The 14,350-nt window shown below is 46.0% G+C and overlaps 1 protein-coding gene across 1 annotated transcript in view; it reads left to right on the forward strand.

The window, feature by feature from the left end:
- The first annotated feature begins 6,846 nt into the window (after positions 1-6,846).
- Positions 6,847-14,350, forward strand: part of SPTLC1 (serine palmitoyltransferase long chain base subunit 1) — a 50,680-nt gene continuing 43,176 nt past the window's right edge. Inside the window, exon 1 of the mRNA XM_039544198.1 lies at positions 6,847-6,956. Coding sequence (XP_039400132.1) covers positions 6,894-6,956 — 63 coding nt within the window. The 5' untranslated portion in view covers positions 6,847-6,893. The remainder of the gene's footprint in view (positions 6,957-14,350) is intronic.

Consider the following 14,350-nt stretch of genomic DNA (forward strand, 5'->3'; position numbering starts at 1 on the left):
CAAGCTGAACTGACTCAGCACATCACAGATCAGGTTTAAAAAAGACTTTGACAGTAGGAAAGCAATACTATGAAACTTTGATACTATCTTGGAGATGGCATCAAGTCTAAATTCCTACATGTGCTTGTTATGATAAACATGGTTGTAACACCATCCTTTGCTTCATTTATACTAGTGGCTGTGAATCTTAAGCACTCACGATGCTTTCTAATCTACTAGCATTACAACCCTTACTGCAAGCTTTAGGAAATTCCAACAGCTGGTATTAATGGATTAAATAACTCCTTCCATTTGAACTTCCTTGTGTTATGTGATTTAGCACAGGCATTTGTAAAACAGATTTTGCCCAAGTTTTCATTGACAGCTTGTTTTAAAGCAGTGAAAACATCAAAAGGAAAAAGGGGATATGTCAAAGGTCCAAGCCAGTTATCAGATGATCAGTTCCTTCCAAGTCTCATCACTTCAGAGAAATCAAAAAAGACAGGAGATGATGGAGATATAAATCCAGCTGAGCATGAAATTTTTTTTCAAAGTGTTTGAGTTTTATATACACGTTTGCCGGATGGGGAGCATTATTGATGATGCTTTCGGAAAAATAAATTCTTAAGCATAAAAGATGTATTAATGTTAAAGACATATGTTAAACAAAAAAAGGAAAATATTTTTCTGACTCTTTTTCTCTTACCTCCTACAATGCAGAATATTTTATCAATGTTGCCTCCGGTCACAACCAAAGAAGACAGCAAGATTTGTAGAGTCTCATTTTCTAGCTAAACCAGCTGTGGGATGTCTTAGCATCAGAAAAGCTTGACTTAGACCAAAATTGCTTCTGAACAAATTATGACCAAATTTTCAAAAGTGGTCACTTATTTTTAAGCTTTAAGTTTTAGGTACTCAACTCGGGACACCAAAGGCTTGATTTACATAGAAGCCAAAGACCCACAGCTTGGAGAGGCTTTCCAAATAAATTCCTTAGGCCAAAGGGTTGTCTTTTTTGATATCTCTATATTTAATCAACAGGTTTGAGGATGAATCCTTCCTCAGTCATAATTCCTCATAACTGTTGGTTAATAGTTATTGGGATTAAAAAGTGATCTATTACCATTTTTAATGTGCAGGATAGGGTATGTAAAATACCCACTGTATCCAAACAGAAGGAGAAAGTAAATATCGTCTATAGTAAATATATTAAAATATATAATCTTGTAAATAAGCACTTAGTTCCTGATCTTTGGGTCCAGCTAAGCTCTTGTTAGTGAAGGATCTTAGAAGGGGACAAAGGTAGGTGTACACAACCATTGCACTCTCTCAGCACCAGAAGCAGCCGGAGGTCAGTTCAGCCCCCATTATAAATTAGAACAGGATCAAGGCTGCTCTAATTTATGCCAGTTTGCAACTATCCCCAAGGAGCCATGACACTGGTCAGGGATAACTAGAATGCAGCACATTGTTACTACTATGCCTCCCGTCCCAACACTTCCCCCAATACCAGAGGGACTGGTAGAGGGGGTGTAGAGCCATGAAAAAAAAGCAGTTGACTGGTTACGACGGCTTTCTTTAAGGTTGCTTTGTGCCACTGAAATAGCTCAAAGTGGCTTTATCAGAGGGTAGGCTCAGTTCTTTACTTAAAACTCTATAATATGCAGTAGCTTATAGTCTCAGATCATGCTAGATCAGTCTAAATAACAATGTGAACAGTCACCTTCCTTTCCTTCCTGGTATCATCAGGCAAGAGTTGTGGAACCTGAGATTCTAGTACTCTCATTTCTTAAGGCTTACACGTTCTTCCCACAGAATAGCCTGTTGGGGCATGCCTGCTTGGCTTCAGGCTAAGCTCTCAACTCAGTTAGGAGACCTTCTGTGCTTGACACTGATATCCTCTTGGCTGAAGGCCAAACTCCCAGCTGAACTTGGTCATAGAATTTATAGGAAACCAATTAGATCATCCAGTCCTCCTTCCTGCCAGTACAGGATTGTTCCCTGTTCTTTTAGTGCTTTATCTAGTTTAGTTCTAAAAGTCGCATCTCATGTGCTTTCTGCCACTTCTGGGAGATTTCTAACAGAATGTTAGGAGCTATTAGGAAAAGGATAGATATCATAATGCAACTTTATAAATCCATGGTACACCCACAACTTAAATGCTGGGTGCAGTTCTGATTGCCCCCATTTAAAAAAAGATATAATAGAATTGGAAAGGGTACAGAGAGGCAAAATAATGATTAAGGATATGGATGAGCTTCTGTATGCGGACTGGGACTGTTCATCTCAGAAAAGATACAACTAAAGGGAGATACGAAATTATGAATGGTATGGAGAAAGTGAATACCGAAGTGTTATTTACCCCTTCACAGGACACAAGAACCCAGTGTCACTCAATGAAAATAATAGGCAGTAGATTTTAAACAAACATAAGGAAGTACTTCTTCATACAGTGCAGTCAACCTGTGGAATTCATTGCCAGGGGATGTTGTGAAGGTCAAAAGTATAACTGGGTTAAAAAAAGAATTAGATAAGTTCATGGAGGATGGATCCATCAATGACTTTTAGCCAAGATGGTCAGGGATGCAACCCTAGGCTCTGGGTGACCCTAAACCTCTAATTGCCAGAAGTTGTAACTGGACATGGGATGGATCACCCTGTTCTGTTCTTTCCCTCTGAAGCATTTGGCACTGGTCAGTTTTGGAAGACAGGATACTGGGCTAGATGCAGTGGTGAGCTGGAGCCGGTTCGCAGGAACCGGTTGTTAAATTTAGAAGTCCTTTTAGAACCGGTTGTTCCAGGACAACCAGTTCTATAAGGGCTTTATTTTTAAAAAAGGCCCCAGCTCACTTCCCCCTCCTCTCCTGAATGCTCTGCCCCCCTTCTCCTCCCCCTCCCCTGCTTCCCACAAATCAGATGTTCGCGGGAAGCCTGAAACAAGCAGCAGGCAGGTAAGCTGGGCCGCGGGGGGAGGGGAGGTGCGGCCAGCTTAGCGGCTCCCTTCAGCCTGGCACCCCCAGCCGAGCGCCCCCAGCCCCAGCCTGGTCCCGCCCCAGCCGAGTGCCCCTGGCTCCGGCCCTGTGGCTATCTCCGGCCCAGCTCCTGGTCCCGGACGAGCAGCCCCAGCCCGGTCCGGTCCGAGCACCCCTAGCCCCGTCCTGTCCCGGCCCCAGCTAAGCACCCCCAGCTTCAGCCCCGAGGCTCCGTCCCGGCCCCCGTGGCGCCGGCGCTGGTCCTGGCCCCGCAGCTCTGGCCCGGCTTGGTCCCCATGGTGCCGATGGAGCCTGGCCCGGCTTGGGCCCCGGGGCACCGATGCTGGTGCTGGTCCTGGCAGAGCAGCCCCAGCCCGGTCCGGGCCGAGCGCCCCTAGCCCCGTCCTGGCCCCAGCCGAGCGCCCCCAGCTTCAGCTCCGAGGCTCCATCCCGGCCCCGGCGCTGGTCCCGGCCCCGCAGCTCTGGCCCGGCCCAGCCCCCATGGCGCCGATGGGGCCCGGCCCAGCTCGGGCCCCGCGGCACCGATGCTGGTCCCGGCTGAGCGGCTCCAGGCAGCGCAGTAAGGGGGCAGGGAGCAGGTGTTGGAAGAGGGCAGGGGAATTTGGGGGGTTGTGGGTGGTGGGGTGGATAGGGGTGGGGCGGTCAGAGGGCAGGGAACAGGGGGATTGAATGGTGGCAAGGGTCCTGGGGGGGCAGTCAGGAAGGAGCAGGGGTTGGATGGGATGGCGGGGGGCAGTCGGGCAGGGATTCCAGGGGTGGTCAGGGGACAGAGAGAAGGGGTGGTTGGATGGGGCAGGGGTCCTGGGGGGCAATCAGGAATGAGAGGAGGGGTTGGATGGGATGGCAGGAGGTATTCAGGGGACAGGGAAGTGGGGTGGATGGGTCAGAGGTCCCGGGGGGGGCATCAAGGAACGTGGGGGGTTGGATGGGGCAGGAGTCCCGGGGGGGGGGCGGCCACGACCCCCTCATGGGGTGAGGAGGAGGAGGGAACCTGTTGTTAATATTTTGGCAGCTCATCACTGGTTAGATGGACCATTGATATGACCCAATATAGCCATTTTTATATGGCCCAATGAATCCCATCCTCTGGAAGATTTAACTGATACTCAGTCTAAAGGAAGTTAGTTCTATATACCAGAGTGATTGCCTCTGCTTCTGTGACTATGACCTCCCATAACAACTGTATTGCACTGGAACAATGAAACTGTCAAACAACTGGGATAGGCACATGACTGAGAGACAGAACCAAGGATGTGGGATTCACTGCCAGAAGCATTAAGAACATCTCTAATCTTGCTGAAGTCAGAGTTAAAAGCAAAACCTGCCTTTTAACCCAATGTTTCACAAAATAGTACCCTCATTCTGCCAGACACATTTAAAAACCAAACCGAAGCGCGCCACCTAAGCTGGATTCTTATGACAGGGAAGGGGGAACAATGTCATCTTTTACCTCACAAGAGGTGCTCAGATAGTATCATGGAAAGGGCCCTAAAAACCTGAACCAAATAAAAATATTCATTTCTTAATTATAATCAACCTCTCCTATTTACACTCCTTTTTTAATTATACTAAACAATTTGTTTCCTTCTATGGTGTTTACAACCTTCAGTATTTGTACACGCTTATCATAGTCCCCCCTATAGTCATCACTTAGAAAAGCTATACTTATTTCTCTCTCATCTCTTCTCACGTCATTCCTTCCTGTCACTAATTATTTTTCTTGTTTTGTGGGCTTCCACCCTATAATTTGTCATCATCCGTTGGTTAATGAGGTACCTACAAATTAATATAATAGTCCAGATTCAGTTGCCTCAGAGCTGTACAGACAAAGGGAACAATTACCTTCCTGTTCCTGATGCCTTTGAGTATGCAGCCCACAACTACATCATTCCCCTTTTTTGCTGCCATGTTACCTTGCAAAGTCCAGAACACAGCTGTAATTAAGACCAGAATCTAGCACAGTCCATATTTCCTGAACAGCCTTTATTGTGAAGCTCATTTGTTGACTTTTAACAGTTGACTATGCAACACTTAGCCTTTACTGGCATTTACGTTCAAAATGCCTATATTTGAAGTTATTTTGTCTCATTATCTGTTTATTCAGTTCGCCTTACGAAGTTATTCCTACTGTCACCTGATTTCACCTTTGTCATTAAACTTTTAACAGGTGTTGCATTATCCAGCTATATAGATATAGAATTTAAATAACTATATAATTTTAAAATACTCATATTACTATTTAAATAACTATATAATTTTAAAAGACTATTATAATAGCAAAGATGGCATTAGCAAATACATAGTGTAATATGTATCATTAATATCTTAAAGTACAATAAAAATCATTCTACTACTCAGAACTGGTTAAGTTGGGATAAAGAGAAGTTGAACTGTGAGGGGGGCCATGGGAAGGGTTGTAATAAACAAATTTTGATTTGTAAGTGCTTGTTTAGAAACATCTAACACATTTATCAAAACGGTTATAGGAAAAACAGAAATGGAAAGATTCTACACAGCTACATCCTACTAGCCATCATGCCAAATAAATGTACTCAAGAAACAATCATATAATTTCATACAACTTTTCTAAGAAGTTTAGTAATTACCTATACAGGGTATTTCTAGGATAAAGTCACTTGTGCAATGACCACGCCCAATATGTTCTAAATAAAAGAAATTAGTGACAATGAACAAAACTAACCCCAGAGACTGTTTTAAAGCAAGTTTCAAGCATGTGGCCCCAACATCATGAAAAAGAAACAAATGAATAGTGTTCAGGCTTATAAAATGGCATCTCAAAACCTAAGTAAGAAGTTGAGGGATGTTAGAGCTCTTCTCCTATGATTCTAGAAGCAACTACATGCAATGTTGTCCAACAACTTTAACAGTGTGCCAAAACAAGTACACTTATTCTTCTATGACCCTGAGATTAGGATGGCTGTTATATTTTCATCCTGGAAAGGTTACTTAGCATGACTCTCTCTTTCCTCCAGTTCTGGGATCAAGGAATGTGTAAAGTTGTGTTTTGTTCTTTCAATGCTTAATGTTTTCCTTATCACTGCTCAGTATCTCCCCTGTATGCTGTCCTTTCATTGATCTACAGCAGAAATTGGAATGAGCTTGATTATCCACTTCTGCTTCTGTCAAGCATAAGACACCATTAAATCAGAATAAGTAGTAAACCAATGTTAAACTAAATTTCTCCTGCTGTCTGAGTCCTTATAGTTATTGTATAAATCAACAGTCACATGGACATTTAAGTTAAAACGAGGTGTATTGCGATTTGTAATGCTTAAAACAATGTACTAAGTAAAAACAACACAAGGTATACAGTCTATATTCACCTCTTCCAAAAGGGGAAAACACTGTCCTTATATACAGGAAAACTATTTACACCCACCCCCGGGGGGCTTTCCCCCTCTAAAACCCCCTCTCCCAGCTGGAATAGACCTGTGTGAACTTGGGCCAATATCTAGTTAGCAAAAATGGCCGGTTCGTTGTGCCCTTCTCTTTGTAATTAATACTAAAGCGTGTTTCCTTGAGGCGTTTCTATTCACTATTCAGCAGAGGCTTCCAACCCGTCTGCCTCCCTGCTAACCCGGGGCTTTGACAACGTGCCAGTTATGAACCGAGCCCACGTTCATGCGTGGCCGAGTGGTGCGGCCCAGGCCAGGCCAGCCACCCGCCTGCTGTTCTGCGCTGCGCTGCGCTGCCCTCCAGTCCCGCCTCAGCCGCCAGAGGAAGCCCAGAGTCTCGCTCCAGAGCGGCTGCCAACCCCCGCTCCCTCTCGCCGGCCTAGAACACGCGGCCGGCCGGGGCGGGGCGGGGCGGGGCGTGGTCACGGCCTGGTGACGTATCAGCTGCTCGCTCGCTCCTGTCCCCGCCGGCTGACGTCAGTGTGCGCGGAAGCGGCGGTTGGCGATGGCGATGGCGGCGATGGGGCAGCAGTGGGTGCTGGTGGAGATGGTGCAGGCCTTCTATGAGGTGAGACTCGCCGGCACCCCCCGTCCCCTCCTTCTGCAGCGGGGCCGGCTACGCTGCACGGGGCGAGCGCCGGGGCTGTGAGCTCAACCCCAGGGAGCGGGGCGCTGGGTGACGGCCCCGCCTGGTGACACCAGCTCTCGGGGAGGGGTGTCCCGCTGGTGGCACCGGCGGGCCGGGGCGGGCACTGGGGGGAACCCTGTGGCATTGGTGATTCCAGCAGGAGCCGAGCACCAGGCTGCCCTGGCCGCCCAAGGAGCGGGGCAGTGACTCAGTCCGGTAGGGTATGATAGAGCTGATGGTAAGCCCACTGGAGCAGGCAGCACTGACTGTCACTTCTCACAGACCTACGTGGGGCTCAGAGAAGAACAAGGAGAATGACTTGGTGGCCTGGAGAAACTCAGGGTGTGAGGAAGTGGGATTGCTGACCTTGCAGAGGAGAGGAGGGGATCACAGTATAAAAAAATAACAAATGCAGTAGTGATAATAGGGCGGGAGTGTCTTCCTGTGCCTTAATCCAAGTACAAGGGGATGTTTGGCCAAATTAAAAAGTGGGAAATTTGAACTGATAAAAGGACTTAGTCTTTTACATGACCTGTCATTTGACTGTGGAACTTGCTGCCACAGGCAATCATTGAGGCCAAGAATTTAAAAAAAGATTCATAAAGAGATTGAACATTTATATGACTCCTGGGAATCCTTAGTTGTCATAATTTATTAAGTTTTGGAAGGGATATTAAACCTCATGCATCATGAACCAACTTCCAACTATTAGATACTAAGATGAGACCTAATATAGGGGATAGATTACACCTCTATCTCGATATAACACAACCCAATATAACACGAATTCGGATATAACACGGTAAAGCAGCGCTCTGGGGGGGCGGGGCTGTGCACTCTGGTGGATCAAAGCAAGTTCAATATAACATGGTTTCACCTATAATGCGGTAAGATTTTTTTGGCTCCTGAGGAGCGTTATATCGAGATAGAGGTGTATTTCCTATTTGCTTATTGTGAGGTTCTTGCACCTTTCTCTGAAGCGTTTGGTACCAACCACTGTCAGAGACAGAACACTGGACTAGATGGACATTGGGTCTGGTCCTTAATAGCAGTTCCTATATTGACATATGCTATGTATTTATTTTTTTTCAAAGTTATAGTATGGTGACATTTGTGTGTGTCAAGGTAAATCTAGTATCCATCTGTGGTGGGGCTTCACATTCACCTTGAGAATTTATGCCAGGTGCTAGTCAGCATTATGGGCCACTTCTGACTTGGAGGCAGTTTGTTCTATATTGTGATGTTATTTCTGCTGTTAAACTCTATGCTATATTTTGGTACGCACTATTTTTGCCAAACTTATTTTTTGAGGCAAAATCTACCATTTTGGTAAGAGAGTCAAGGCAATAAGACAAGAGACTTTAGTTTACACATTGTTACTATTATTGAAAGACACAGATTTATGAATTCAAACTCTGAATTTATTTTCCCTTAAGAGAGACTCTGTTGTCATTTTATGCTAATGTGGAAATGGGTAATTATTTCCAGACTGTTAGAAACAGGCATTTCTGGATTAGAAACAAGCTGATGACCTGGTTGCCACTTCATAGGTAAAGGTGTTGCTCTAATCTCTTTTATCCCATGCACAATCTAGGTGATGACCTACTTCCATGTAATGGAATCTTGTTTGAGTTACCTAGCAGGTCATGCAATGAAAACTACTGCTCACAAAAGAAGCAGCAACTCTAACATTAATGGCATTTTTGGTTGGTCTCTCTCTTCCCCCCAGTTGTTGCTACATCTTGGTCATTTAACATGGTTCTTAAAGACTAGTAGATTACAAGTGGAAAGATACATCGCCAGCCATGTGCACTGTGTACAGTAACTCCTCCCTTAACGTTGTAGTTATGTTCCTGAAAAATGCTACTTAATAAGCGAATCCAATTTCCCCATAAGAATTAATGTAAATAGGGTGGATTTAGGTTCCAGGGAAACTTTTTTCATCAGACAAAAGATTATATACACATACACAGTATAAGTGTTAAACAATTTAATACTGTACACAGCAATGATGATTGTGAAGCTTGGTTGAGGTGGTAAAGTCAGAGTGTGGACTGCCTTACTGATAAATGATGAACTAGCACTCAGCTGAGCCCTCAAGGCTTAACACATTGTTAATGTAGCCTCACACTCTACAGGGCAGCATGAATGGAGGGAGGGGAGTCAGCATGGTAGAGAGAGAGAGACATGCACGCACACACCCCATGTGTGTGTGAGAGAGATGAGCATTGCCCCTTTAAGTACACAGACTCTACTCTAAGTACACTGCCTTTTTAAGTAGATCGGCAAGTTGAGACAGCAGCTGCTGCCAGCAAACTCCCTCTGTCCTGAGCCTCTAATCTGTGGAGATGGGGTAAAGGAGCGGGGGGCAGGAGGGGCCAGGGCCACACTGATATTAACATCCTTCTCCCTCCATCCCTTGCACAGCAAGCAGGAGGCTCCTGGGAGCAGCTCCAAGGCAGAGGGCAGGAGCAGCACACGGCAGTGGAGGGAGGGACAGCTGAACTGCCTAGCAACTGATAGCCTGCTGGACGTCTGCCGCACAGGGAATTTAGGGGATCGGGGAGCTGATGGGGGTCTGCTGGTCCACTGTGGTTCCAAACCCCCACCAGCTAGCTCCAACAGGCTGCTCTTTCTGCAAGCAGTGGACAAAGCAGGCGGCTGTCAAATGATGTTATAAGGTAGCATTGCGGAACTTTAAACGAGCATGTTATCTAATTGATCAGCAACAAAACAATGTTAACCAGGACGAGGCTAAGTGAGGAGTTACTGTAACACGTTTCATTTGTAAGGGGTTGGTTGTAAAGCTCATCCCTTTTAAGTGACATGTTCAGATCATGGGCGGCTGGTATCGTAGGCAAGGAGAGGCTCCCCAAATACCCAACTGTGGGCCTGCCCCCAGGCCAGCGTGCCTCCTGCAGGGACTTGGGGTGCCTGGTGCTGGGCTATGCTGCCTGCCTTGTGCTCTAGGGCTGGCCACCTACGCACCATGGCTGGGGGCACAGAGACCATGCTGATCGGCCGCCTGACTCCCAGCGCTAGGGGCGCGGTGACCACGTCACCCAGCTGCCTGAGCACCGGGATTGGGGGCACGGCGACCGCGCTGTCTGGCCGCCTGCAGCACCGAGGCTGGGGGCACTGTGGCTGCACTGTCCAGGGGCTGTGGGCACTGAGGCTGCGGCATACTGGGGCTGGGTCCTTGCCCCCCAGCCATCCGGTGCTGGGGCCGGGGGGGCTGCAGTGGAGGTGCTTTGGGCTCCTGCAGGTGAGGGGAAAGCACACAGGGTGGGGCCTTGGGCCAAGGGGCAGGGCTGGGGGTTAGCCTCGCCATCAGCTGGGTCACTGGCTGCCCATGTTTTAAAAACATCTGAGTTTAGAACTTCCCTCCAGCACCATCTCTGAAGGAAAAAAAAATAGTTTAGGTAAGTTTTAACCCGATGTCATCAGAATGAGACTTGATATGACGAATTTGCAGGAGACACAGTGGCAAAAAGGATTTAAACAAATACATGCACGCAAAATATGATGAGGAGGGGAAAGCTGCAGCATGTATTAAAATCGAAGCTCGCTTCAGAGTCTCCCATTCTTACTTCAGTACAAAGTTGCTATTTTCTTGAATCTGCTGTTCTTTCAGTAAGCACTCTGTCTGTAAGTGAGCCAAAATAAGTTAGATAATTGCTTAGGTAGTACAACCTGCCCCATGGCTAGTGGGTTTTGGGTTTCATTTGATCACTTTCAGAGCCAACTGCTAATAGAGAAGTTGAGCAGTGAAATACAGAAGAGTATCTTCAGAATGCTTCGTTTCTCAGTTCCCTGTTTACTAAGATCTTGCCTACACTACAGGGGAAATTCAATTTAAGCTACGCAATTTGAGTTACATGAATAGTGTAACTCAAATTGGCATAGCTTAAATCTACTTACTGTGGGGTCCACACTATGCGATGTCGACGGGAGACGCTCTCCCATTGACTCCCCCTACTCTTCTCGATCTGGTGGAGTATAGGAGTCAATGGGAGAGCGATCACTAGACCCGCTAAATCAACTGCCAATGCATTGATCACCGCTCATGGATGCCCCAGTAAGTGTAGATAAGCCTTAAGACTCACTCTAGATCCCAGCCCTGCTCCTTGTGAGTTAGATCTCTTTGTATGATAAATATCCTTTTCTTTGAACTAGATGAACATGCAGGCATGTTTCGTTTTTAAACTTTAAATCTGATAATTCACATCAGAATATTAACCCTACTTTCTGGGATGCAGTGCTGTTTTAGTGTAACCAAATTACTGTTCTGGTTGGGTCTCTCTGTGTGTGTGCACGCACATCCACAAACAGCCCCTAAAAGGTGTGGCTTCTCCCAGAGGGGAGTCACACTGGACCAAGGAATCTAGATCTAGACTGTTCTCAGTGGTAGAAGATGACAGAACAAGGAGTAATGGTCTCAAGTTGCAGAGGGGGAGGTTTAGGTTGGACATTAGGAAAAACTTTTTCACTAGTAGGGTGGTGAAGAACTGGAATGGGTTACCTAGGGAGGTGGTGGAATCTCCTTCCTTGGAGGTTTTTAAGGTCATGCTTGACAAAGCCCTGGCTGGGATGATTTAGTTGGGTTTGGTCCTGCTTTGAGCAGGGGGTTGGACTAGATGACCTCCTGAGGTCCCTTCCAACCCTGAGATTCTATGATTCTAAGGAAGTAATTCTGAGAAGAAGGTCAGGGGAGGAGGTGCTTCTTGCCTGTGGGGAAAGCAAAAGTGTCAGGAGTCAGCAGCACCAGGAGAGGAGCTGTCTCTGTCTCCTCTTGCATACATGTTCTGCTACTGTGATCTTGTGGCTGTATCATTCCTGGTACTCTGCCTGTTTGTGCTAACCCAAAAGAAGGAGACCATGAGGTCTCACAACAGTACTATGATGACAAGGCCACAGGGAGTCACTATCTACACTCTTTTATTTCCCCCAAATGATCTAATGTTGAAATTATCTAATTGATGCCACCAAATCCTCTCCTCTGGTGATCATAGTGGAACAAGGCCTTGGTAGCCACTGGATTGTTTTATTGCTGTTTTTAAACTAGAATTTGCTCCAATCAGAATTGTACACTACAGTTACTAAATTCTGATGGCTCCGGATGCCTGTCTATTATAGCACTTCTACCATTATTACCAGGGCCCTACCAAATTCATGGTCCATTTTGATCAATTTCACAGTCATAGGATTTTAAAAATTGTAAATTTCATGATTTCAGCTATTTAAATCTGAAATTTCACGGTGTTGTAATTATAGGGGTCCTGACCCAAAAACGAGTTGGGGGTTGCAAGGTTATTGTAGGAAGGGTTGCGGTACTGATACCCTTACTTCTGCACTGCAGCTGGGGTGCTGCCATCAGAGCTGAGTAGCTGGAGAGCAGCGGCTGCTGGCCGGAAGCCCAGCTCTGAATGCAGCAGCACAGAAGTAAGGGTGGCAATACCATACCAAACCACCCTTATTTCTGTGTTGTTCCTGGCAGGGCGCTGCCTTTAGAGCTGGGCGCCTGGCCAACAGCCGCTGCTCTATGGGTGCCCAGCTCTGAAGTCAGAGCAGAAGTAAGGGTGGCAATACTGTGATCCCCCCCCCAAATAACCTTGTGGACCCCTCCAACCCCCCGGAACTCCCTTTTGGGTCAGGACCTCCAATTTGAGAAACGCTGGTCTCCCCATGAAATCTGTATAGTATAGGGTACAAGCACACGAAAGACCAGATTTCATGGTCTGTGACACGTTTTTCATGGCTGTGAATTTTGTAGGGCCCTAGTTATCATCACTGGTAGAACTGAACAGGAGTGTTGGAGGTTAAGAATATTAAGGGAATTGGCGAGTGAAATTGCAAGCCCGTTAGCGATGATTTTTAATAAATCTCTAAACTCGGGGGTTGTACCGTTTGACTGGAGATTAGCTAATATAGTTCCTATATTCAAGAAGGGGAAAAAAAGTGACCCAGGTAACTACAGGCCTGTTAGTTTAACATCTGTAGTATGCAAAGTCATGGAAAAATTTTTAAAGGAGAGAGTGGTTACGGACCTTGAGGCCGATGGCAACTGGGACAAATTTCAGCATGGTTTTACGAAAGGTAGATCGTGCCAAACCAACCTGATCTCCTTCTTTGAGAAAGTAACAGATTTTTTAGACAAGGGAAATGCGGTGGATTTAATATATCTTGATTTCAGTAAGGCGTTTGATACGGTACCGCATGAGGAATTACTGGTTAAATTGGAAAAGATGGGGATTGAAATGAAAATCCAGAGGTGGATAAGGAGCTGGTTAAAGGGGAGACTGCAGAGGGTCGTATTGAAGGGTGATCTGTCGGGTTGGAGGGGGGTTACCAGTGGGGTTCCTCAAGGTTCGGTTTTGGGTCCGATTTTATTTAATCTATTTATCGCTGACCTCGGAACCAAAAGTAGGAGTGGGCTGATAAAGTTTGCGGATGACACCAAGTTGGGAGGTATTGCCAATTTGGAAAAGGATCGGGATATCCTCCAGGGAGATTTGGATGACCTTGTAAACTGGAGTATTAGTAACAGGATGAAATTCAATAATGAGAAGTGTAAGGTTATGCATTTAGGGATGACTAACAAGAATTTTAGTTATAAGCTGGGGACGCACCAGTTGGAAGTAACGGAGGAGGAGAAGGACCTAGGAGTCCTTGTTGATCGTAGGATGACTATGAGTAGGCAATGTGATGTGGCTGTTAAAAAAGCTAATGCGGTCTTGGGATGCATTAGGCGAGGTATTTCTAGTAGAGATAAGGAGGTGCTAGTCCCGTTATATAAGGCGTTGGTGAGACCTCATTTGGAGTATTGTGTGCAGTTTTGGTCTCCCATGTTTAAGAAGGATGAATTCAAACTGGAACGGGTACAAAGAAGGGCCACTAGAATGATCCGAGGAATGGAAAGCCTGTCGTATGAAAGGAGACTTGAGGGAGCTCGGTTTGTTTTCCTTAACCAAAAGAAGGATAAGAGGAGATATGATTGCACTCTTTAAATATATCAGAGGGATAAATACCAGGGAAGGAGAGGAATTATTTCAGCTCAGTGCTAATGTGGACACGAGGACAAACGGATATAAATTGTCAGTCAGGAAATTTAGGCTTGAAATTAGACGAAGGTTTCTAACCATCAGAGGAGTGCAATTCTGGAACAGCCTACCGAGGGAAACAGTGGGGGCGAAGGACCTCCATGACTTTAAGATTAAGCTGGATAAGTTTATGGAGGGGATGGTATGATAGGATAACGGGTTTAGTCAATAGGTCAATAACGTGCCACACTGGTAATTAGTACAAAGGGTCAATGTTGGGATATTGTTAGCCTT

This window comes from Mauremys reevesii, linkage group 6 (assembly GCF_016161935.1).
Source record: "Mauremys reevesii isolate NIE-2019 linkage group 6, ASM1616193v1, whole genome shotgun sequence".
NCBI classification, from domain to species: Eukaryota; Metazoa; Chordata; order Testudines; family Geoemydidae; genus Mauremys; species Mauremys reevesii.